Raw genomic sequence first — 23818 nt, forward strand, 5'->3', positions numbered from 1 at the left:
ATGCATGTCTATGGGAAAATAGCGGATCCGCCAAAAAAAAAATGGCAGATCCGCTATTTGACGAAAATGGCGGTTTCAAACTGACGCCAAACAACTGAAGTGTGAAAGAGGCCTAAAATGAAGATAATAACAAAGAATTTGTGTTTGCAATCATGTTCAGGAAGAAACTGAGTATTATCTGACAGAATTGCAGGGGTGTCAATACTTTTGGCCACAACTGTACATACATCTTCTCATGCATACATCCTGTCATAAAGCCAGACGTCATACATCCAGCCAGACATCACACAGCTACTCATACATCCAGCCAGTCATCATACATCCTCCCATATATACAGCCAGACATCATACATCCTCCCATATATACAGCCAGACATCATACACCCCATGGTACATACAGTACAGCCGTACAGCATACTGCCTCCCATACATACATGCAGACATCATACACCCACTCATATATACAGCCAGACATCATGCAGCCCCTCTTACATCCAGCCAGACATCATGTACTCACTCATAAATACAGTCACTCATATACAGCCAGACATCATACACCCCATGGTACATACAGTACAGCCGTACAGCATACTGCCTCCCATACATACATGCAGACATCATACACCCACTCATTCATACAGCCAGACATCTAACCGCTCATATATACAGCCAGACATCATGCAGCCCCTCTTACATCCAGCCAGACATCATACACCCGCTCACATATACAGCCGCTCGTATGTCCATACATATAGCCAGACCTCATACACCCACTTATACATACAGCCATACATCCCATCATACATACAGCCATACATCATACATCCCATCATACATATAGCCATACATCATACACCTGCCCGTACATACGGCAAGATATCATACACCCACTCATATATACACCATACATTATTCAGCCACTCATACAGCTGTCCATACATACAGCCAGATTTCACATCCCCGCTCATATATGCAGAGCAGATGCCGTGCTGCAGTTCGATGAATTCACCACCAGAGGGAGTAAGACCCCAATTATGGATCATGGAGAATCCATCATATTATTCTGCAGCCGCCGCTGTCTTTATTAATGCTCCACAAATCCGCCGTTCTGTCTTCAAGCATAAAAAAAGCAAATTCAAGTAATTTTCAACCTTCAGACTTTTTATAATTCATTGATTTGTGAGATGTGTGCAGGACAGTGGGTGACACGGTGGCGGAGACGTCTATATAATCTGTCCTGTGCTATTGTAACCGGGGGTGGGGACAGTGATAATTGTCGCACTCATTATAGGGGTTTAGGGTGCAGGATTTCCGGAGGTAACAGGTAAAGTTTTCTGTGTGCACACGCAGGTAGAATTCTCCTTTAAGATGAGCTCGGAGGGCTAAAATCTAGATTCTCTCCCTATGGTTACAGGGCAAAAGGCCGGCGCAGGATAAGGTGCGTCCCTAGCCATGGAAGTAAGATGGTTTGCATGCCTTCCGAATAACACGTCTGCTGTGACCCCCAACCCTTCTGTACGAGTGCTGCTGTGACCCTCAACCCTTCTCTACTACTGCTGCTGTGACCCTCAACCCTTCTCTACTACTGCTGCTGTGACCCCTACCCTTCTCTACTACTGCTGCTGTGACCCCTACCTTTCTCTACTACTGCTGCTGTGACCCAGACTGTTCTCTACTACTGCTGCTGTGACCCAGACCCTTCTCTAGTACTGCCTCTGTGACCCCAACCCTTCTCTGCTACTGCTGCTGTGACCCTGACCCTTCTCTACTACTGCTGCTGTGACCCTGACCCTTCTATACTACTGCTGCTGTGACTCCAGACCCTTCTCTACTACTGCTGCTGTGACTCCAGACCCTTCTCTACTACTGCTGCTGTGACCCTCAACCCTTCTCTACTACTGCTGCTGTGACCCTCAACCCTTCTCTACTACTGCTGCTGTGACCCTCAACCCTTCTCTACTACTGCTGCTGTGAGCCTGACCCTTCTCTACTGCTGCTGTGACCCCTACCCTTCTCTACTACTGCTGCTGTGACTCCGACCCTTCTCTACTACTGCTGCTGTGACCCCGACCCGTCTCTACTACTGCTGCTGTGACCCCGACCCTTCTCTACTACTGCTGCTGTGAGCCTGACCCTTCTCTACTACTGCTGCTGTGACCCCTACCCTTCTCTACTACTGCTGCTGTGACTCCGAACCTTCTCTACTACTGCTGCTGTGACCCCGACCCTTCTCTACTACTGCTGCTGTGACCCCGACCCTTCTCTACTACTGCTGCTGTGAGCCTGACCCTTCTCTACTACTGCTGCTGTGACCCCTACCCTTCTCTACTACTGCTGCTGTGACTCCGAACCTTCTCTACTACTGCTGCTGTGACCCCGACCCTTCTCTACTACTGCTGCTGTAACTTCGACCCTTCTCTACTACTGCTGCTGTGAGCATGATCCTTCTCTACTACTGCTGCTGTGATCCCTACCCTTCTCTACTACTGCTGCTGTGACTCCGACCCTTCTCTACTACTGCTGCTGTGACTCCGACCCTTCTCTACTACTGCTGCTGTGACCCCAACTCTTCTCTACTACTGCTGCTGTGACCCCGACCCTTCTCTACTACTGCTGCTGTGACTCCGACCCTTCTCTACTACTGCTGCTGTGAGCCTGACCCTTCTCTACTACTGCTGCTGTGGTCCCTGACTCTTCCCTACTACTGCTACTGTGACCCCCGAACCTTCTATATTACTGCTGTTGTGACCCCCGACCCTTCTGTGTTACTGCTGTGACCCCGACCCTTCTCTACAACTGCTGATGTGACCCCCGACCCTTCTGTATTACTGCTGTGACCCCGACCCTTCTCTACAACTGCTGATGTGACCCCCGACCCTTCTATACTACTGCTGCTGTGAACACCGACCCTTCTATACTACTGCTGTGACCCCTGAACCTTCTATGCTACTGCTGCTGTGACCCCCGACCCTTCTCCACTACTGCTGCTGTGGTCCCCAACTTTTCTCTACTACTGCTGCTGTGAACACCGACGCTTCTATACTACTGCTGTGACCCCTGAACCTTCTATCTGCTGCTGTGAACCGACCTTTCTCTACTACTGCTGCTGTGACCCCCGAACCTTCTATATTACTGCTGCTGTGACCCCCAACCCTTCTGTACTGCTGTGACCCCCGAAACTTCTACAATACTGCTGCTGTGACCCGTCTCTTCTCTGCTACTGTGACCCCAACCCTTCTATACTACTGCTGTGACCCTCGACCCTTCTATACTACTGCTGATATGACCTCCAAACCTTCTATACTACTGCTGCTGTGACCCGACCCTTCTCTACTTTTGCTGCTATGAACCCCGACCCTTCTCTACTACTAGTGCTGTGACCCGCGATCCTTCTATACTACTGCTGCTGGAACCCCGACCCCTCTATACTACTGCTGTGACCCTGACCCTTCTATGCTACTACTGCTGTGACCCCAACCCTTGTATACTACTGCTGCTGTGACCCCAATCCTTCTCTAGTACTGCCTCTGTGACCCCAACCCTTCTCTGCTACTGCTGCTGTGACCCTGACCCTTCTCTACTACTGCTGCTGTGACCCTGACCCTTCTATACTACTGCTGCTGTGACTCCAGACCCTTCTCTACTACTGCTGCTGTGACCCTCAACCCTTCTCTACTACTGCTGCTGTGACCCTCAACCCTTCTCTACTACTGCTGCTGTGACCCTCAACCCTTCTCTACTACTGCTGCTGTGACCCCTACCCTTCTCTACTACTGCTGCTGTGACTCCGACCCTTCTCTACTACTGCTATTGCGAGCCTGACCCTTCTCTACTACTGCTGCTGTGAGCCTGATCCTTCTCTACTACTGCTGCTGTGACCCCTCCCCTTCTCTACTACTTCTGCTGTGACTCCGACCCTTCTCTACTACTGCTGCTGTGACCTCGACCCTTCTCTACTACTGCTGCTGTGACTCCGACCCTTGTCTACTACTGCTGCTGTGAGCCTGACCCTTCTCTACTACTGCTGCTGTGGTCCCTGACTCTTCCCTACTACTGCTAATGTGACCCCCGAACCTTCTATATTACTGCTGCTGTGACCCTCGACCCTTCTGTACTACTGCTGTGACCCCCGAAACTTCTACACTACTGCTGCTGTGACCCGTCCCTTCTCTGCTACTGTGACCCCCAACCCTTCTATACTACTGCTGTGACCCTCGACTCTTCTATACTACTGCTGATATGACCCCCAAACCTTCTATACTACTGCTGCTGTGACCCCGACCCTTCTCTACTACTGCTGCTGTGACCTGACCCTTCTCTACTACTAGTGCTGTGACCCGCGACCCTTCTATACTACTGCTGCTGGAACCCCGACCACTGTATACTACTGCTGCTGTGACCCTGACCCTTCTATGCTACTACTGCTGTGACCCCAACCCTTGTATACTACTGCTGCTGTGACCCCAATCCTTCTCTAGTACTGCCTCTGTGACCCCAACCCTTCTCTGCTACTGCTGCTGTGACCCTGACCCTTCTCTACTACTGCTGCTGTGACCCTGACCCTTCTCTACTACTGCTGCTGTGACCCTGACCCTTCTATACTACTGCTGCTGTGACTCCAGACCCTTCTCTACTACTGCTGCTGTGACCCTCAACCCTTCTCTACTGCTGCTGTGACCCCTACCCTTCTCTACTACTGCTGCTGTGACCCCTACCCTTCTCTACTACTGCTGATGTGACCCCGATCCTTCTCTACTACTGCTGCTTTGACCCCGACCCTTCTCTACTACTGCTGCTGGAACCCCGACCACTCTGTACTACTGCTGCTGTGACCATGACCCTTCTATGCTACTACTGCTGTGACCCCAACCCTTGTATACTACTGCTGCTGTGACCCCAATCCTTCTCTAGTACTGCCTTTGTGACCCCAACCCTTCTCTGCTACTGCTGCTGTAACCCCAACCCTTCTCTGCTACTGCTGCTGTGACCCTGACCCTTCTCTACTACTGCTGCTGTGACTCCAGACCCTTCTCTACTACTGCTGCTGTGACTCCAGACCCTTCTCTACTACTGCTGCTGTGACCCTCAACCCTTCTCTACTGCTGCTGTGACCCCTACCCTTCTCTACTACTGCTGCTGTGACCCCTACCCTTCTCTACTACTGCTGATGTGACCCCGACCCTTCTCTACTACTGCTGCTTTGACCCCGACCCTTCTCTACTACTGCTGCTGGAACCCCGACCACTCTATACTACTGCTGCTGTGACCATGACCCTTTTATGCTACTACTGCTGTGACCCCAACCCTTGTATACTACTGCTGCTGTGACCCCAATCCTTCTCTAGTACTGCCTTTGTGACCCCAACCCTTCTCTGCTACTGCTGCTGTGACCCTGACCCTTCTCTACTACTGCTGCTGTGACCCTGACCCTTCTATACTACTGCTGCTGTGACTCCAGACCCTTCTCTACTACTGCTGCTGTGACCCCGACCCTTCTCTACTACTGCTGCTGTGACTCCGACCCTTCTCTACTACTGCTGCTGTGAGCCTGACCCTTCTCTACTACTGCTGCTGTGGTCCCTGACTCTTCCCTACTACTACTACTGTGACCCCCGAACCTTCTATATTACTGCTGCTGTGACCCCCGACCCTTCTGTGTTATTGCTGTGACCCCGACCCTTCTCTACAACTGCTGATGTGACCCCCGACCCTTCCATATTACTGCTGTGACCCTGACCCTTCTCTACAACTGCTGATGTGACCCCTGACCCTTCTATACTACTGCTGTGACCCCTGAACCTTCTATGCTACTGCTGCTGTGACCCCCGACCCTTCTCCACTACTGCTGCTGTGGTCCCCAACTTTTCTCTACTACTGCTGCTGTGAACACCGACGCTTCTATACTACTGCTGTGACCCCTGAACCTTCTATACTATTGCTGCTGTGACCCCCGACCCTTCACTACTGCTGCTGTGACCCTGACCCTTCTATCTGCTGCTGTGAACCGACCTTTCTCTACTACTGCTGCTGTGACCCCCGAACCTTCTATATTACTGCTGCTGTGACCCCCAACCCTTCTGTACTGCTGTGACCCCCGAAACTTCTACAATACTGCTGCTGTGACCCGTCTCTTCTCTGTTACTGTGACCCCAACCCTTCTATACTACTGCTGTGACCCTCGACCCTTCTATACTACTGCTGATATGACCCCCAAACCTTCTATACTACTGCTGCTGTGACCCCGACCCTTCTCTACTACTGCTGCTGTGACCCGACCCTTCTCTACTTTTGCTGCTATGAACCCCGACCCTTCTCTACTACTAATGCTGTGACCCGCGACCCTTCTATACTACTGCTGCTGGAACCCCGACCCCTCTATACTACTGCTGCTGTGACCCCAATCCTTCTCTAGTACTGCCTCTGTGACCCCAACCCTTCTCTGCTACTGCTGCTGTGACCCTGACCCTTCTCTACTACTGCTACTGTGACTCCAGACCCTTCTCTACTACTGCTGCTGTGACCCTCAACCCTTCTCTACTACTGCTGCTGTGACCCTCAACCCTTCTCTACTACTGCTGCTGTGACCCCTACCCTTCTCTACTACTGCTGCTGTGACTCCGACCCTTCTCTACTACTGCTATTGCGAGCCTGACCCTTCTCTACTACTGCTGCTGTGAGCCTGATCCTTCTCTACTACTGCTGCTGTGACCCCTCCCCTTCTCTACTACTGCTGCTGTGACTCCGACCCTTCTCTACTACTGCTGCTGTGACCCCGACCCTTCTCTACTACTGCTGCTGTGAGCCTGACCCTTCTCTACTACTGCTGCTGTGAGCCTGACCCTTCTCTACTACTGCTGCTGTGGTCCCTGACTCTTCCCTACTACTGCTACTGTGACCCCCGAACCTTCTATATTACTGCTGCTGTGACCCCCGACCCTTCTGTACTACTGCTGTGAACCCCGAAACTTCTACACTACTGCTGCTGTGACCCGTCCCTTCTCTGCTACTGTGACCCCCAACCCTTCTATACTACTGCTGTGACCCTCGACCCTTCTATACTACTGCTGATGTGACCCCCAAACCTTCTATACTACTGCTGCTGTGACCCCGACCCTTCTCTACTACTGCTGCTGCGACCTGACCCTTCTCTACTACTAGTGCTGTGACCCGCGACCCTTCTATACTACTGCTGCTGGAACCCCGACCACTCTATACTACTGCTGCTGTGACCCTGACCCTTCTATGCTACTACTGCTGTGACCCCAACCCTTGTATACTACTGCTGCTGTGACCCCAATCCTTCTCTAGTACTGCCTCTGTGACCCCAACCCTTCTCTGCTACTGCTGCTGTGACCCTGACCCTTCTCTGCTACTGCTGCTGTGACCCTGACCCTTCTCTACTACTGCTGCTGTGACCCTGACCCTTCTATACTACTGCTGCTGTGACTCCAGAGCCTTCTCTACTACTGCTCCTGTGGCCCTCAACCCTTCTCTACTGCTGCTGTGACCCCTACCCTTCTCTACTACTGCTGCTGTGACCCCTACCTTTCTCTACTACTGCTGATGTGACCCCGACCCTTCTCTACTACTGCTGCTTTGACCCCGACCCTTCTCTACTACTGCTGCTGGAACCCCGACCACTCTATACTACTGCTGCTGTGACCATGACCCTTCTATACTACTGCTGCTGTGACCCTGACCCTTCTATACTACTGCTGCTGTGACCCCTACCCTTCTCTACTACTGCTGCTGTGACTCCGATCCTTCTCTACTACTGCTGCTGTGACCCCGACCCTTCTCTACTACTGCTGCTGTGACCCCAACCCTTGTGTACTACTGCTGCTGTGACCCCAATCCTTCTCTAGTACTGCCTCTGTGACCCCAACCCTTCTCTGCTACTGCTGCTGTGACCCTGACCCTTCTCTACTACTGCTGCTGTGACCCTGACCCTTCTATACTACTGCTGCTGTGACCCCTACCCTTCTCTACTACTGCTGCTGTGACTCCGATCCTTCTCTACTACTGCTGCTGTGACCCCGACCCTTCTCTACTACTGCTGCTGTGACTCCGACCCTTCTCTACTACTGCTGCTGTGACTCCGACCCTTCTCTACTACTGCTGCTGTGACCTCCGACCCTTCTCTACTACTGCTGCTGTGACTCCGACCCTTCTCTACTACTGCTGCTGTGACTCCGACCCTTCTCTACTACTGCTGCTGTGACTCCGACCCTTCTCTACTACTGCTGCTGTGAGCCTCACCCTTCTCTACTACTGCTGCTGTGAGCCTGACCCTTCTCTACTACTGCTGCTGTGGCCCCTACCCTTCTCTACTACTGCTGCTGTGACCCCTACCCTTCTCTACTACTGCTGCTGTGACCCCGACCCTTCTCTACTACTGCTACTGTGACCACGACCCTTCTCTACTGCTGCTGCTGTGACCCCTACCCTTCTCTACTACTGCTGCTGTGACTCCGACCCTTCTCTACTACTGCTGCTGTGACTCCGATCCTTCTCTACTACTGCTGCTGTGAGCCTGACCCTTCTCTACTACTGCTGCTGTGGTCCCTGACACTTCCCTACTACTGCTGCTGTGACCCCCGAACCTTCTATATTACTGCTGCTGTGACCCCCGACCCTTCTGTATTACTGCTGTGACCCCGACCCTTCTCTACAACTGCTGATGTGACCCCCGACCCTTCTGTATTACTGCTGTGACCCTGACCCTTCTCTACAACTGCTGATGTGACCCCCGACTCTTCTATACTACTGCTACTGTGAACACCGACCCTTCTATACTACTGCTGTTACCCCTGAACCTTCTATACTACTGCTGCTGTGACCCCCGACCCTTCTCCACTACTGCTGCTGTGACCCTGACCCTTCTATCTGCTGCTGTGAACCGACCTTTCTCTACTACTGCTGCTGTGACCCCCGACCCTTCTGTACTACTCCTGTGACGCCGACCCTTCTCTACTACTGCTGCTGTGACCTCTACCCTTCTTTACTACTGCTGCTGTGGTCCCCCGACTTTTCTCTACTACTGCTGCTGTGAACACCGACTCTTCTGTATTACTGCTGTGACCCCTGAACCTTCTATACTACTGCTGCTGTGACTCCCGATCCTTCACTACTGCTGCTGTGACCCTGACCCTTCTATCTGCTGTGAACCGACCTTTCTCTAATACTGCTGTGACCCCCGAAACTTCTACACTACTGCTGCTGTGACCCGTCCCTTCTCTTCTACTGTGACCCCAACCCTTCTAGACTACTGCTGTGACCCTCGACCCTTCTGTACTACTGCTGATCTGACCCCCAAACCTTCTATACTACTGCTGCTGTGACCCCGACCCTTCTCTACTACTGCTGCTGTGACCCTACCCTTCTCTTCTATTGCTGCTATGAACCCCGACCCTTCTCTACTACTGCTGCTGTGACTCCGACCCTTCTCTACTACTGCTGCTGTGAGCCTCACCCTTCTCTACTACTGCTGCTGTGAGCCTGACCCTTCTCTACTACTGCTGCTGTGACCCCTACCCTTCTCTACTACTGCTGCTGTGACCCCTACCCTTCTCTACTACTGCTGCTGTGACCCCGACCCTTCTCTACTACTGCTACTGTGACCACGACCCTTCTCTACTGCTGCTGCTGTGACCCCTACCCTTCTCTACTACTGCTGCTGTGACTCCGACCCTTCTCTACTACTGCTGCTGTGACTCCGATCCTTCTCTACTACTGCTGCTGTGAGCCTGACCCTTCTCTACTACTGCTGCTGTGGTCCCTGACACTTCCCTACTACTGCTGCTGTGACCCCCGAACCTTCTATATTACTGCTGCTGTGACCCCCGACCCTTCTGTATTACTGCTGTGACCCCGACCCTTCTCTACAACTGCTGATGTGACCCCCGACCCTTCTGTATTACTGCTGTGACCCTGACCCTTCTCTACAACTGCTGATGTGACCCCCGACCCTTCTATACTACTGCTACTGTGAACACCGACCCTTCTATACTACTGCTGTTACCCCTGAACCTTCTATACTACTGCTGCTGTGACCCCCGACCCTTCTCCACTACTGCTGCTGTGACCCTGACCCTTCTATCTGCTGCTGTGAACCGACCTTTCTCTACTACTGCTGCTGTGACCCCCGACCCTTCTGTACTACTCCTGTGACGCCGACCCTTCTCTACTACTGCTGCTGTGACCTCTACCCTTCTCTACTACTGCTGCTGTGGTCCCCCGACTTTTCTCTACTACTGCTGCTGTGAACACCGACTCTTCTGTATTACTGCTGTGACCCCTGAACCTTCTATACTACTGCTGCTGTGACTCCCGATCCTTCACTACTGCTGCTGTGACCCTGACCCTTCTATCTGCTGTGAACCGACCTTTCTCTAATACTGCTGTGACCCCCGAAACTTCTACACTACTGCTGCTGTGACCCGTCCCTTCTCTTCTACTGTGACCCCAACCCTTCTAGACTACTGCTGTGACCCTCGACCCTTCTGTACTACTGCTGATCTGACCCCCAAACCTTCTATACTACTGCTGCTGTGACCCCGACCCTTCTCTACTACTGCTGCTGTGACCCTACCCTTCTCTTCTATTGCTGCTATGAACCCCGACCCTTCTCTACTACTAGTGCTGTGACCCGCGACCCTTCTATACTACTGCTGCTGGAACCCCGACCCCTCTATACTACTGCTGCTGTGACCCCGACCCTTCTATACTACTGCTGCTGTGACCCCAACCCTTGTATACTACTGCTGCTGTGACCCCAATCCTTCTCTAGTACTGCCTCTGTGACCCCAACCCTTCTCTGCTACTGCTGCTGTGACCCCGACCCTTCTATACTACTGCTGCTGTGACTCCGACCCTTTTCTACTACTGCTGCTGTGACCCCAACCCTTCTCTGCTACTGCTGCTGTGACCCCGACCCTTCTATACTACTGCTGCTGTGACCCTGACCCTTCTCTACTTCTGCTGCTGTGAATCCCGACCCTTCTATACTACTGCTGCTGTGACCCCGACCCTTCTCTACTTCTGCTGCTGTCAATCCCGACCCTTCTCTACTACTGCTGCTGTGACCTGACCCTTCTCTACTATTGCTGTTGTGAACCCCGACCCTTCTCTACTGCTAGTGCTGTGACCCACGACCCTTCTATACTACTGCTGCTGTGACCCCGACCCTTCTATACTACTGCTGCTGTGACCCCGACCCTTCTATACTACTGCTGCTGTGATCCCAATCCTTCTTTAGTACTGCTGCTGTGACCCCAACCCTTCTCTACAACTGCTGATGTGACACCCGACCCATCTATACCACTGCTGCTGTGACCCCGACCCTTCTATACTACTGCTGCTGTGACCCCGACCCTTCTATACTACTGCTGCTGTGATCCCAATCCTTCTTTAGTACTGCTGCTGTGACCCCAACCCTTCTCTACAACTGCTGATGTGACACCCGACCCATCTATACCACTGCTGCTGTGACTCCCGACCCTTCTATACTACTGCTGCTGTGACGCCGACCCTTCTATACAAATGTTGCTGTGACCCTGAGCCATTCTATACCGAGTACTGCAGTGAACCTGATTGATTAATTTCTACAAGTGCTGTGAACCCTGACCCCCTGACCCTTTTTGAGTGCTGCTTTGACCCTTAATGACCATTCTGTACGAGTGCTGCTATGACCCTCAATAACCCATCTCTTCGAGTGCTTCTGTGACCCTTGACCCCTCTGTACGAGTGCTTCTGTGGCCTTTAACCCTTCTGTTCGAGTGCTAGTGTGACCCTTGACCCTTCTTTTTGAGTGCTGCTATGACCCTCGACCCTTTTCGAGTGCTGCTGTGACCCTCGACCCTTCTTTTCGAGTGCTGCTGTGACCCTCGACCATTCTTTTTGAGTTCTGCTGTGACCCTCGACCCTTCTTTTCGAGTGCTGCTGTGACCCTTAATGACTCTCTGAGTGCTGCTGTGAAACTCGAACCCTCCCCTACGAGTGCTTCTGTGACCCTTAATGACTCTTCTCTACGAGTGCTGCTGTGACCCTTGACCCCACTGTACGAGTGCTGCTCGTCCGCTTCCCATTGCCACCATAGATGATGCTGATCTTAAAGTGAACTTTCCCCATGAATATCCTGTGTATTGATTGACCCCTGAAGTCCCATTCTGGGGTCAGATTCTCTTTAAGGATCATGTCACAGTAAGACGTGGTGGTTGGGATGTCCAGATGTGGGAGGAGTCCTGCAGACAGGTGTGGACCCCCTCATACCCTGCAGACAGGTTGTCAGACCTGTTGTCAGGGGGAGACTTCATGTTGGAGGTCCCCGCACTCCCCACCGCTCGCATGTATAACACAGCTCAGCTTCCGGCAAACTACAGTAATGGCTGCTGACAACTAACTGCTGCCTAATGCCACATATAGAGAAGTTGTCAGCCAGCGTATCCCGTGGATTGAACAGCAGCAAAAATCTCCCCTGACCTGATGGTCTGTTACAATGTATCAGTGCCCGGATTACTTAGATCGATACATTGGAGCAGCCTTTTTCCTCACAACCTACAGGTTTTCTTATACTTTATTACCCTCCTTCAGGCGGCAGCTAACAGAGAGCAATAGACCCAGTGTAAGGGGGTGGCCCTGAGCTCCGCTTCACAAGCAGTCTCCACTGTATTGCGTTATTCTATGTTTCCTCCACTGGGGGCAGCAGAGAGTGGAGGAGAGCACTGTTCCTAATACTCCATCACCTGGCAGCAGAGATCCTATGGCATAGATGGGGCAGCGGGCACTAGGGGGCAGCAGAGGTCCTGCAGCACAGATGGGGCATCAGACGTCCTGCAGCACAAATGGGGCAGCGGGCACTAGGGGGCTGCAGAGGTCCTGCAGCACAGATGGGGCAGCGGGTGCTAGGGGGCAGCAGAGGTCCTGCAGCACAGATGGGGCATCAGACGTCCTGCAGCACAAATGGGGCAGCGGGCACTAGGGGGCAGCAGAGGTCCTACGGCACAGATGGGGCAGCAGAGGTCCTACGGCACAGATGGGGCAGCAGAGGTCCTACAGCACAGATGGGGCAGCGGCCACTAGGGGACAGCAGAGGTCCTGCAGCACAGATGGGGCAGCGGCCACTAGGGGACAGCAGAGGTCCTGCAGCACAGATGGGGCAGCGGGTACTAGGGTGCAGCACAGATGTGGCAGCAGGCACTAGGTTGCAGCAGAGATGGGGCAGCGGGCACTAGGGTGCAGCACAGATGGGGCAGCGGGCACTAGGTTGCAGCACAGATGGGGCAGCGGCCACTAGGGTGCAGCACAGATGGGGCAGCGGCCACTAGGGTGCAGCACAGATGGGGCAGCGGGCACTAGGGTGCAGCACAGATGGGGCAGCGGGCACTAGGGTGCACCACAAATGGGTCAGCGGCCACTAGGGTGTAGCACAGATGGGGCAGTAGGCACTAGGTTGCAGCACAGATAAGGCAGCAGAGGTCCTGCAGCACATATGGGGCAGATAGAGAGGCAGCAGGCACTAGGGGGCAGCAGAGGTCCTGCAGCACAGATGGGGTAACGGGCACTAGGGGGCAGCAGAGGTCCTGCAGCACAGATGGGGTAACGGGCACTAGGGAGCAGCAGAGGTCCTGCCCACCGATGGGGCAGTAGGCACTAGGGGGCAGCAGAAGTCGTGCGTTAGGAAACGTGCACTAGATGGCGCTGTTCAGTCTTTCACCCCCACTGTCCGCTGCCTGTAGACCGTGTCTATATGGCTGGTGCACGCGGCGTCCTGTTCTCTGCAGGAGGCAGACGATGTTTCCGAGCCCTCGGTTATTACTTCTGTCTCCCGGGCAGCATTCTGTTTCTCCTGCCTGACTTTCCTCATACAACGAGGGATTTCCTCGGCGAGATTCCCTCCAGCTGGTCTTGTCCCCATCACGGTCGGCCCGCAGAACACCTTCCCACCAATAGGGGGAGCTGCTGTTTACAGGAAGTCAACCTCATGGTATCCATTCACCTGCCACTTCAGGGTGAAGATGGCGGAGCTGTGGTCATGTGATGGGGAAGGTCAGCGGTAATAGCTACTAAACTGCATGGGGGGCTCAGTGCATGGGCGCGATGGGGGCACAGAGCTTGTGCTGACTGATGGGGCAGCACCTTCCCCCGGCTCCAGCAGTGCTAGAAGGAGCCCCCCACAGTAATGGCTGCAGTGCCGCTGCTCCGGCTGACGATCTGTCTCCTTTTTTTTATTTCACAGAAAGCCAAACTGGGTCCCGCAGGTAACAAGGTGATCAGCCCGGCCGAGGAGCGCAAGCCGTATGTCCCCTCCAATAACGTCGACAGCGTCAAGCTCACAGACTTCACCTTTCTCATGGTGCTCGGCAAGGGAAGCTTTGGAAAGGTGCGGAGCCGACCCGAGGGGGCGGGGAGGTAACTCGGGGGTGGGGAATTTACTCCGGGGGGAAGGGGGGGGAAGGTAACTGGGGGGAGCAGGAAGTTACTCCGGGGGGCGGTGAAGTTACTCCAGGGGGGACGGGGAGGTAACTTGGGGGAGCGGGAAGGTAACCCGGGGGCGGGGAAGTTACTTCGGGGGGGGGGGGGGGGAGGTAACGGGGGGGGGGTGAAGTTTCTCCGGGGGACGGGGAGGTAACTCGGGGGCAGGGAATTTACTCCAGGGGGCCGGGGATGTAACTTGGGGGAGCGAGAAGGTAACTCAGGGGCAGGGAATTTAGTCATGTGAGGGGAGGTAATTCAAAGGTGGGGAAGGTACTCAGGGGCCGGGAAGTTACTCGGAGGCAGGTTATTAGGATGCAGGTGAATGGTGCCCATATTAGGGACGGGCAGTTACTCGGGGGCAAGTTATTAGGATGGAGGTGAATGGTGCCCATATTCGGGTCGGGGCAGTTACTCGGGGGCAGGTTATTAGGATGGGGGTGAATGATGCCCATATTAGGGTCGGGGCAGTTACTCGGGGCAGGTTATTAGGATGGAGGTGAATGGTGCCCATATTAGGGTCGGGGCAGTTACTCGGGGGCAGGTTATTAGGATGGAGGTGAATGGTGCCCATATTAGGGTTGGGCAGTTACTCGGGGGCAGGTTATTAGGATGGAGGTGAATGGTGCCCATATTAGGGTGGGGGCAGGTTATTAGGATGGAGGTGAATGGTGCCCATATTAGGGTTGGGCAGTTACTCGGGGGCAGGTTATTAGGATGGAGGTGAATGGTGCCCATATTAGGGTTGGGCAGTTACTCGGGGGCAGGTTATTAGGATGGAGGTGAATGGTGCCCATAGTAGGGCCAGGGCATTTGCTCAGGGGCACGTTATTAGGATGGGGGTGAATGGTGCCCATATTAGGGTTGGGGCAGTTACTCGGAGGCAGGTTATCAGGATGGAGGTGAATGGTGCCCATATTAGGGTTGGGCAGTTACTCGGGGGCAGGTTATTAGGATGGAGGTGAATGGTGCCCATATTAGGGACGGGCAGTTACTCGGAGGCAGGTTATTAGGATGGAGGTGAATGGTGCCCATAGTAGGGCCAGGGCATTTGCTCAGGGGCACGTTATTAGGATGGGGGTGAATGGTGCCCATATTAGGGTTGGGGCAGTTACTCGGAGGCAGGTTATCAGGATGGAGGTGAATGGACCATATTAGGTCCAGGGCAGTTACTCGGGGGCAGGTTATCAGGATTGAAGTGATGCCCATATTAGGGTCGGGTAGTTGCTCAGGGGCAGGTTATTAGGATTGGCGGTGAATGGTGCCCATATTAGGGTCGGGGCAGTTACTCGGGGGCAGGTTATTAGGATGGGGGTGAATGATGCCCATATTAGGGTCAGGGCAGTTACTCAGGGGCAGGTTATTAGGATGAAGGTGAATGGTGCCCATATTAGGGTCGGGGCAGTTACTCCGGGGCAGGTTATTAGGATGAAGGTGAATGGTGCCCATATTAGGGTTGGGCAGTTACTCGGGGGCAGGTTATTAGGATGGGGGTGAATGATGCCCATATTAGGGTCAGGGCAGTTACTCCGGGGCAGGTTATTAGGATGGAGGTGAATGGTGCCCATATTGGGGTCGGGGCAGTTACTCGGGGGCAGGTTATTAGGATAGAGGTGATGCCCATATTAGGGTTGGGGCAGTTACTCGGGGGCAGGTTATTAGGATGGGGGTGAATGATGCCCATATTAGGGTCAGGGCAGTTACTCCGGGGCAGGTTATTAGGATGGAGGTGAATGGTGCCCATATTAGGGTTGGGCAGTTACTCGGTGGCAGGTTATTAGGATGGAGGTGAATGGTGCCCATATTAGAGTCGGGGCAGTTACTCCGGGGCAGGTTATTAGGATGGAGGTGAATGGTGCCCATATTAGGGTCAGGGCAGTTACTCGGGGGCAGGTTATTAGGATGGGGGTGAATGATGCCCATATTAGGGCCGGGGCAGTTACTCGGGGCACGTTATTAGGATGAAGGTGAATGGTGCCCATATTAGGGTCGGGGCAGTTACTCCGGGGCAGGTTATTAGGATGGAGGTGAATGGTGCCCATATTAGGGTCGGGGCAGTTACTCCGGGGCACGTTATTAGGATGAAGGTGAATGGTGCCCATATTAGGGTCGGGGCAGTTACTCCGGGGCAGGTTATTAGGATGGAGGTGAATGGTGCCCATATTAGGGTCGGGCAGTTACTCAGGGGCAGGTTATTAGGATAGAGGTGAATGATGCCCATATTAGGGTCGGGGCAGTTACTCGGGGGCACGTTATTAGGATGAAGGTGAATGGTGCCCATATTAGGGTCGGGGCAGTTACTCCGGGGCAGGTTATTAGGATGAGGTAAATGGTGCCCATATTAGGGTCGGGCAGTTACTCGGTGGCAGGTTATTAGGATGGAGGTGAATGGTGCCCATATTAGGGTTGGGCAGTTACTCGGGGCAGGTTATTAGGATGGAGGTGAATGATGCCCATATTAGGGTTGGGCAGTTACTCGGGGGCAGGTTATTAGGATGGAGGTGAATGATGCCCATATTAGGGCCGGGGCAGTTCCTCGGGGCAGGTTATTAGGATGGAGGTGAATGATGCCCATATTAGGGTTGGGCAGTTACTCGGGGGCAGGTTATTAGGATGGAGGTGAATGGTGCCCATATTAGGGTCGGGCAGTTACTCGGGGGCAGGTTATTAGGATGGGGGTGAATGATGCCCATATTAGGGTCAGGGCAGTTACTCGGGGGCAGGTTATTAGGATGGAGGTGAATGATGCCCATATTAGGGTTGGGCAGTTACTCGGGGGCAGGTTATTAGGATGGAGGTGAATGGTGCCCATATTAGGGTTGGGCAGTTACTCGGAGGCAGGTTATTAGGATGGAGGTGAATGATGCCCATATTAGGGTTGGGCAGTTACTCAGAGGCAGGTTATCAGGATGGAGGCAGTTACTCTGGTGCGGATTCACGGTCCTTAGATGGGGCTATATGATCCTCCTGTTGGAGGTGGTGATAGATCTTTGGTGGTCGGATGAAGATGTCGGCTGCGTTGTGCCGGGAGTGTGGAACCCGGCCATGTGTATTGTGGTCATTGTGATGACTCTGATTCTTCACAGGTGATGTTAGCGGAAAGGAAGGGATCGGACGAACTTTACGCCATCAAGATTCTGAAGAAGGACGTGGTGATCCAGGACGACGACGTGGAGTGCACCATGGTGGAGAAGCGGGTGCTGGCGCTGATGGACAAGCCGCCATTCCTCACCCAGCTCCACTCCTGCTTCCAGACTGTGGTAAGGGGCAGGGGTGAGGGAAGCGGACAGTGAGGGCAGGGGCGGACGATGGGCGCGGGGGTGAGGGAAGTGGACAGTTGGGGTTAGGGAAGCGGACAGTGGGGGCAGGGGCGGACGATGGGCGCGGGAGTGAGGGCAGGGGCGGACTATGGACGCAGGGGTGAGGGAAGCGGACAGTGGGGGCAGGGGCAGACGATGGGCGCGGGGGTGAGAGAAGTGGACAGCGAGGGCAGGGGGGATGATGGGTGTGGGGGTGAGGGAAGCGGACAGTGGGGGCAGAGGCGGAGGATGGGCGCAGGAGTGAGGGCAGGGGCAGACGATGGACGCGGGGGTGAGAGAAGCGGACAGTGAAGGCAGGGGCGGACGATGGGTGCAGGAGTGAGGGAAGCGGACAGTGGGGGCAGGGGCAGACGATGGGCGCGGGGGTGAGGGAAGTGGACAGTGAGGGCAGGGGCGGAAGATGGGCGCGGGGGTGAGGGAAGCGGACAGTGAAGGCAGGGGCGGACGATGGATGCAGGGGTGAGGGAAGCGGACAGTGGGGGCAGGGGCGGACGATGGGCGCGGGAGTGAGGGCAGGGGCGGACGATGGACGCAGAGGTGGGGGGGCGCGGGAGTGAGGGCAGGGGCGGAAGATGGGCACGGGGGTGAGGGAAGCGGACAGTGAGGGCAGGGGCGGACGATTGATGCATGGGTTAGGGGGGCGCGGGAGTGAGGGCAGGGGCGGACTATGGACGCAGGGGTGAGGGAAGTGGACAGTGGGGGCAGAGGTGGAAGATGGGCGCTGGGGTGAGGGCAGGGGCGGACGATGGGTGCGGGGGTGAGGGAAGCAGACAGTGGGCGCAGGAGTGAGGGAAGCAGACAGTGGGGGCAGGGGCGGACGATGGGTGCAGGGGTGAGGGCAGGGGCGGATGATGGGCGCAGGGGTGAGGGAAGCGGACGATGGGCGCAGGAGTGAGGGAAGCAGACAGTGGGGGCAGGGGCGGACGATGGGTGCAGAGGTGAGGGCAGGGGCGGATGATGGGCGCAGGGGTGAGGGAAGAGGACAGTGGGCGCAGGAGTGAGGGAAGCAGACAGTGGGGGCAGGGGCGGACGATGGGTGCAGGGGTGAGGGCAGGGGCGGATGATGGGCGCAGGGGTGAGGGAAGCGGACGATGGGCGCAGGAGTGAGGGAAGCAGACAGTGGGGGCAGGGGCGGACGATGGGTGCAGAGGTGAGGGCAGGGGCGGATGATGGGCGCAGGGGTGAGGGAAGAGGACAGTGGGGGCAGGGGCGGAAGATGGGCGCAGGGGTGAGGGAGGCGGACGATGGACGCAGGGGTGAGGGAAGCAGACAGTGGGGGCAGGGGCGGACGATGGGCGCAGGAGTGAGGGAAGGTGACAGTGGGCGCAAGGAGCGGACCGTGCCACGAGGGGCAGGGCAGATGGTGGGTGCAGGGTTAGGGGACGCGGTTTCTCATGCTCTCCACTCTGTCCTAGGACCGCCTCTACTTTGTCATGGAGTACGTGAACGGAGGAGACCTGATGTATCACATCCAGCAAGTGGGAAAGTTCAAGGAGCCGCAGGCGGTGTAAGTGCGGGGCCACAGGTCTGCGGAGCTGTGCGCACTACCTGGCTCTGCAGCGGTTAAACTCTGAGCGTGATTTCAGCGTGTTTCAGTAGTTTTGGGAGAAGCGCTGAACTGCAGTAGGCAGCATGGCCGGTCGGACTGTTCTCTGTGACATCCGGCACCACCGCTGAGCTCTGGCCCTTCCACGAACACCCTCCCCCACTGAGCGTTGGCACGTCCATGAACCCCCTCCCCCCGAGCTCCGCCCCGTTCCCCCTCGGCTCCGCCCCATCCCCCTCTGAGCTTCGTCCCCGTCTGAGCTCTATCCCCCCCAAGCTCCACCCTATCCCACCCTCTGAGCTTCGCCCCGTCCCCCCTATGAGCTCCGCTCCATCCCCCCTCCTCTGAGCTCCGCCCCATCGTCCCCCCTCTGAGTGCCGGCCCGCCCCTTCCTCTCTGGTCTGTGCCCCTGATCATGTGACCTCTCGCCCTCCAGGTTCTACGCGGCTGAGATCTCTGGCGGCCTCTTCTTCTTGCACAAGAAAGGCATCGTGTACAGGTGAGAGCGTCCCCCGTGGACCCGAGGTAATGACGTCTCCTGGATTTAACCCCTGTAAAAGAGAAAAATGTTCCAGCTTCTTAGATAAAATGTAAAACTTTAATCCATCATATATAATAGTAGAGGACACACTCCTGGGACAATGCCATATCACAAGTGAAGAAAGCTACGTGTTTCGACCATACGGTCTTTGTCACAGCTGTGATATGGCATTGTCCCAGGAGTGTGTCCTCTACTATTTTATATGATGGATTAAAGTTTTACATTTTATCTAAGAAGCTGGAACATTTTTCTCTTTTACTTGGATTTGCATCACGTCGAGTCAGGACGAAGTTCCGTGCTTCTTGCATATATCGGTGAGCTGGCTTTTTTTCTTTCTTTGTACTTAATATTTAACCCCTGTGACTCCCTCACACAGAGACCTGAAGTTGGACAACGTGATGCTGGACTCGGAGGGTCACATAAAGATTGCAGACTTCGGGATGTGTAAGGAGCACATGGTGGACGGGGTGACCACCCGAACCTTCTGCGGGACCCCCGACTACATCGCCCCTGAGGTAACGCTGGACATCATAGTCAGCTGACCTGTCAGGCCGCAGCAGCACAGAGGTGTATGGGGAGGGTCCGCAGTGCCAGATGTACAGAGATGGTCTGCAGTGACAGGGAGGGTCCGCAGCGCCAGGTGTACAGGAAGGGTCCGCAGCAGCACCAGGTATACGGGGAGGGTCCGCAGCAGCACCAGGTATATGGGGAGGGTCCGCAGCAGCACCAGGTATACGGGGAGGGTCCGCAGCAGCACCAGGTATACGGGGAGGGTCCGCAGCAGCGCCAGGTATACGGGGAGGGTCCGCAGCAGCGCCAGGTATACGGGGAGGGTCCGCAGCAGCGCCAGGTATACGGGGAGGGTCCGCAGCAGCGCCAGGTGTACAGGAAGGGTCCGCAGCAGCACCAGGTATACGGGGAGGGTCCGCAGCAGCACCAGGTATACGGGGAGGGTCCGCAGCAGCGCCAGGTATACGGGGAGGGTCCGCAGCAGCGCCAGGTATACGGGGAGGGTCCGCAGCAGCGCCAGGTATACGGGGAGGGTCCGCAGCAGCGCCAGGTGTACAGGGAGGGTCCGCAGCAGCACCAGGTATACGGGGAGGGTCCGCAGCAGCGCTAGGTGTACAGGGAGGGTCCGCAGCAGCACCAGGTATACGGACAGGGTCTGCAGCAGTACCAGGTATACGGGGAGGGTCAGTGGCGCCGGCCGTGCTGGGAGGGTCGGTGGCGCCGGCCGTGCGGGGAGCTGTGCACACTGTGGCTCTGCCTCCGGCACCAGTTACTATATAAAGACCATGCTCTCCACTCTTCGGGGGTCCGGGCAGTGATATGTGGGACCGTGTGAGTCCACTGGGGCCGTTTTTCCCATTACGGTATATTGGCGGTCCCTGATTTTTGGCGCTGCCTTCCGGAGGTGGGGGGTGCGGGTCTCATGATTTCTATATTCAGCACAGGGGACAATTATCGTCCTCGCACTTCGCTCTCACCTGACGCTTACTCCTCCACCGCCTGCTGTGGGGGAGGGGGCGGCGAGGAGGGGGTGGCGAGGTAGGGGCGAGAGGATTACACAAAGTGAGACATCTCATCCTGACTGTGACGAGTGTACCTGTATATGGGGCAGCCTGACACCGGTACCACAGAGTGTTATAAAGGGGGTTGTTGTAATTTCTCGCCCCCCAACCATAAATCATAGCAATATCAGGGGCAGCGTTACATGTAAGGTAGTGCAGGTGGCTACTGTCTATTACTCTCTGTTGTCAGCCACACAGAGGTGGTGCACGGTATGTACTGACTTCTCTCCTCCGCAGATTATCGCCTATCAGCCGTACGGGAAGTCGGTGGACTGGTGGGCGTACGGTGTGCTGCTGTACGAGATGCTGGCAGGGCAGGTGAGTGTGTGGGCAGGGGTGGGGCAGGTGAGTGTGGGGGAGGGGCAGGTCAGTGTGTGCAGGGGTAGGGCAGGCGAGTGTGGGGGAGGGGCAGGTCAGTGTGTGGGCAGGGGTGGGGCAAGTGGGGTGGGGCAAATGAGTATGGGGAGGGGCAGGTGAGTGTGTGGGCAGGGGTGGGGAAGGTGAGTGTGGGGGAGGGGCAGGTCAGTGTGCAGGGGTGGGGAAGGTGAGTGTGGGGGAGGGGCAGGTCAGTGTGTGGGCAGGGGTGAGGCAGGTGAGTGGGGGAGGGGCAGGTCAGTGTGCAGGGGTGGGGCAGGCGAGTGTGAGGGAGGGGCAGGTCAGTGTGTGGGCAGGGGTGGGGCAGGCGAGTGTGGGGGAGGGAAAGGTCAGTGTGTGGGCAAGGGTGGGGCAAGTGAGGTGGGGCAAATGAGTATGGGGAGGGGCAGGTGAGTGTGTGAAGTGTGGTGGGGCAGCTGAGTGATGAGGGGTTGGACAGGTGAGTGTAGGAGTGGGGCAGGTGAGTGTGGGAAGAGGGGTGGGGCAGCTGAGTGATGAGGGGTGGGTCTGGTGAATGTGGGAGTGGGGCAGGTGAGTGGGTGGGGCAGCTGAGTAGTTTTTTTTTTTTTTTTTTTTTAAACAACAAAAAAACTGGAAAAAAAAGGAAATTGTAGATAATTTCACTCAAAAACCCCCAAAATGGTCCGGACACATTTGTTGCCCCAGAATTGTGGGTAACACCTTTGTTTCCAGCCTGTGATGCTCACTCACACTCACCTGTGGCAAGTAACAGGTGTGGGCAATATGGAAATCACCCGAGAGCAGATAGAAGGGGAGCGTTGCTGCAGTCTTTGCAGTGCGCCAATTCTTTAGAATGCACTACCCAGGGTAATACAATTAATCCCCACAGTTTTAAGTGTGCCCTAAAAACACATTTGTTCAGACTGACCTACCGCCTCAACACATTAACCTAACTATCCCTGTGTGGCCCATACAAACTTTTTACCATAACCAGGTTCCTCACATCATGTTCTCATACACTTTATGCAGTTAATAGCCCTCTGTGTCTGTACTGTTACATAGTTAGGCTGTTAACTGGTTCATGCAGCTTTACATGAACACCCGAGCCTTACACTATGGCTGGTCCAAATAACTAAAGCAATTGTTACCATGCACCTCTCGTGTCCCCCCTTTTCCTCATAGTTTGTAAGCTTGCGAGCAGGGCCCTCATTCCTCCTGGTATCTGGTGATCTATGTGATTATTGTTATGATGTAATGTCTTTATTCTGTACAAGTCCCCTCTAAAATGTAATGTGCTGCGGAATATGTTGGTGCTATAGAAATAAATATATTATTGTGTCTGTGTGTGCCGCACTAAGCATGGAGAACACCGAGAGGAGAAGGGAACGGTCTGAGGACTGAGATCACCAATCTCTGGGTTACAGGTCTATCTCCAGAGATCTGGATGGTCCTTAGTCCACAACATAGTCCAGACATTTACTACCTCTGGCGCTGCAGCTAATCTCCATGGACATGTACAGCTGAAAGGCTGTAACGCAGGATAGTCTGATGATGGATACGCCCCATTAAGGTTCAAAGAAATCCAAGTTGTCTGCAGGCTTAGGGGGACATCAGTGTCAACGACAAGTATCCATGCACATGTGCATGACATGAAACGCTATGGCCGGAGGACACCCCACTGCTGACACAGGGACATAAACAAGGCTGAAGCCTGCCTAATGTATGGAGTAACCATAATCCTTCTGGGAAGCGTTTTGTGCACAGATGAGACAAGATAGAGCTTTTTGGTAAAGCACATCATTCTACTGTTCACTGAAAACAGAACGAGAAGGTAAGAGCACAGTACATACAGTCAGACATGGTGGAGGAGCACAGCTAAGAGCACAGCACCCACAGTCAGACATGGTGGAAGGTCACAGATGTTTTCCTGCCTCTGGCACTGGGGGCCCTGACTATGTGCAAGGCATTATGAACTGTGAAGATTACCAGTGGATTTTGGGTGGCAATGTATTGCCAGTGTCAGACAGCTGGG

General features: G+C 54.8%; 1 protein-coding gene across 1 annotated transcript in view; it reads left to right on the forward strand.

The window, feature by feature from the left end:
- Positions 1–23818, forward strand: part of PRKCA (protein kinase C alpha) — a 199320-nt gene that overhangs the window by 166874 nt on the left and 8628 nt on the right. Inside the window, exons 9-14 of the mRNA XM_077254691.1 lie at positions 14237–14380; positions 17559–17732; positions 19208–19299; positions 19775–19837; positions 20256–20394; positions 21688–21768. Coding sequence (XP_077110806.1) covers positions 14237–14380; positions 17559–17732; positions 19208–19299; positions 19775–19837; positions 20256–20394; positions 21688–21768 — 693 coding nt within the window. The remainder of the gene's footprint in view (positions 1–14236; positions 14381–17558; positions 17733–19207; positions 19300–19774; positions 19838–20255; positions 20395–21687; positions 21769–23818) is intronic.

The sequence above is a fragment of the Ranitomeya variabilis genome, chromosome 4 (assembly GCF_051348905.1).
Source record: "Ranitomeya variabilis isolate aRanVar5 chromosome 4, aRanVar5.hap1, whole genome shotgun sequence".
In the NCBI taxonomy this organism is placed as follows: Eukaryota; Metazoa; Chordata; class Amphibia; order Anura; family Dendrobatidae; genus Ranitomeya; species Ranitomeya variabilis.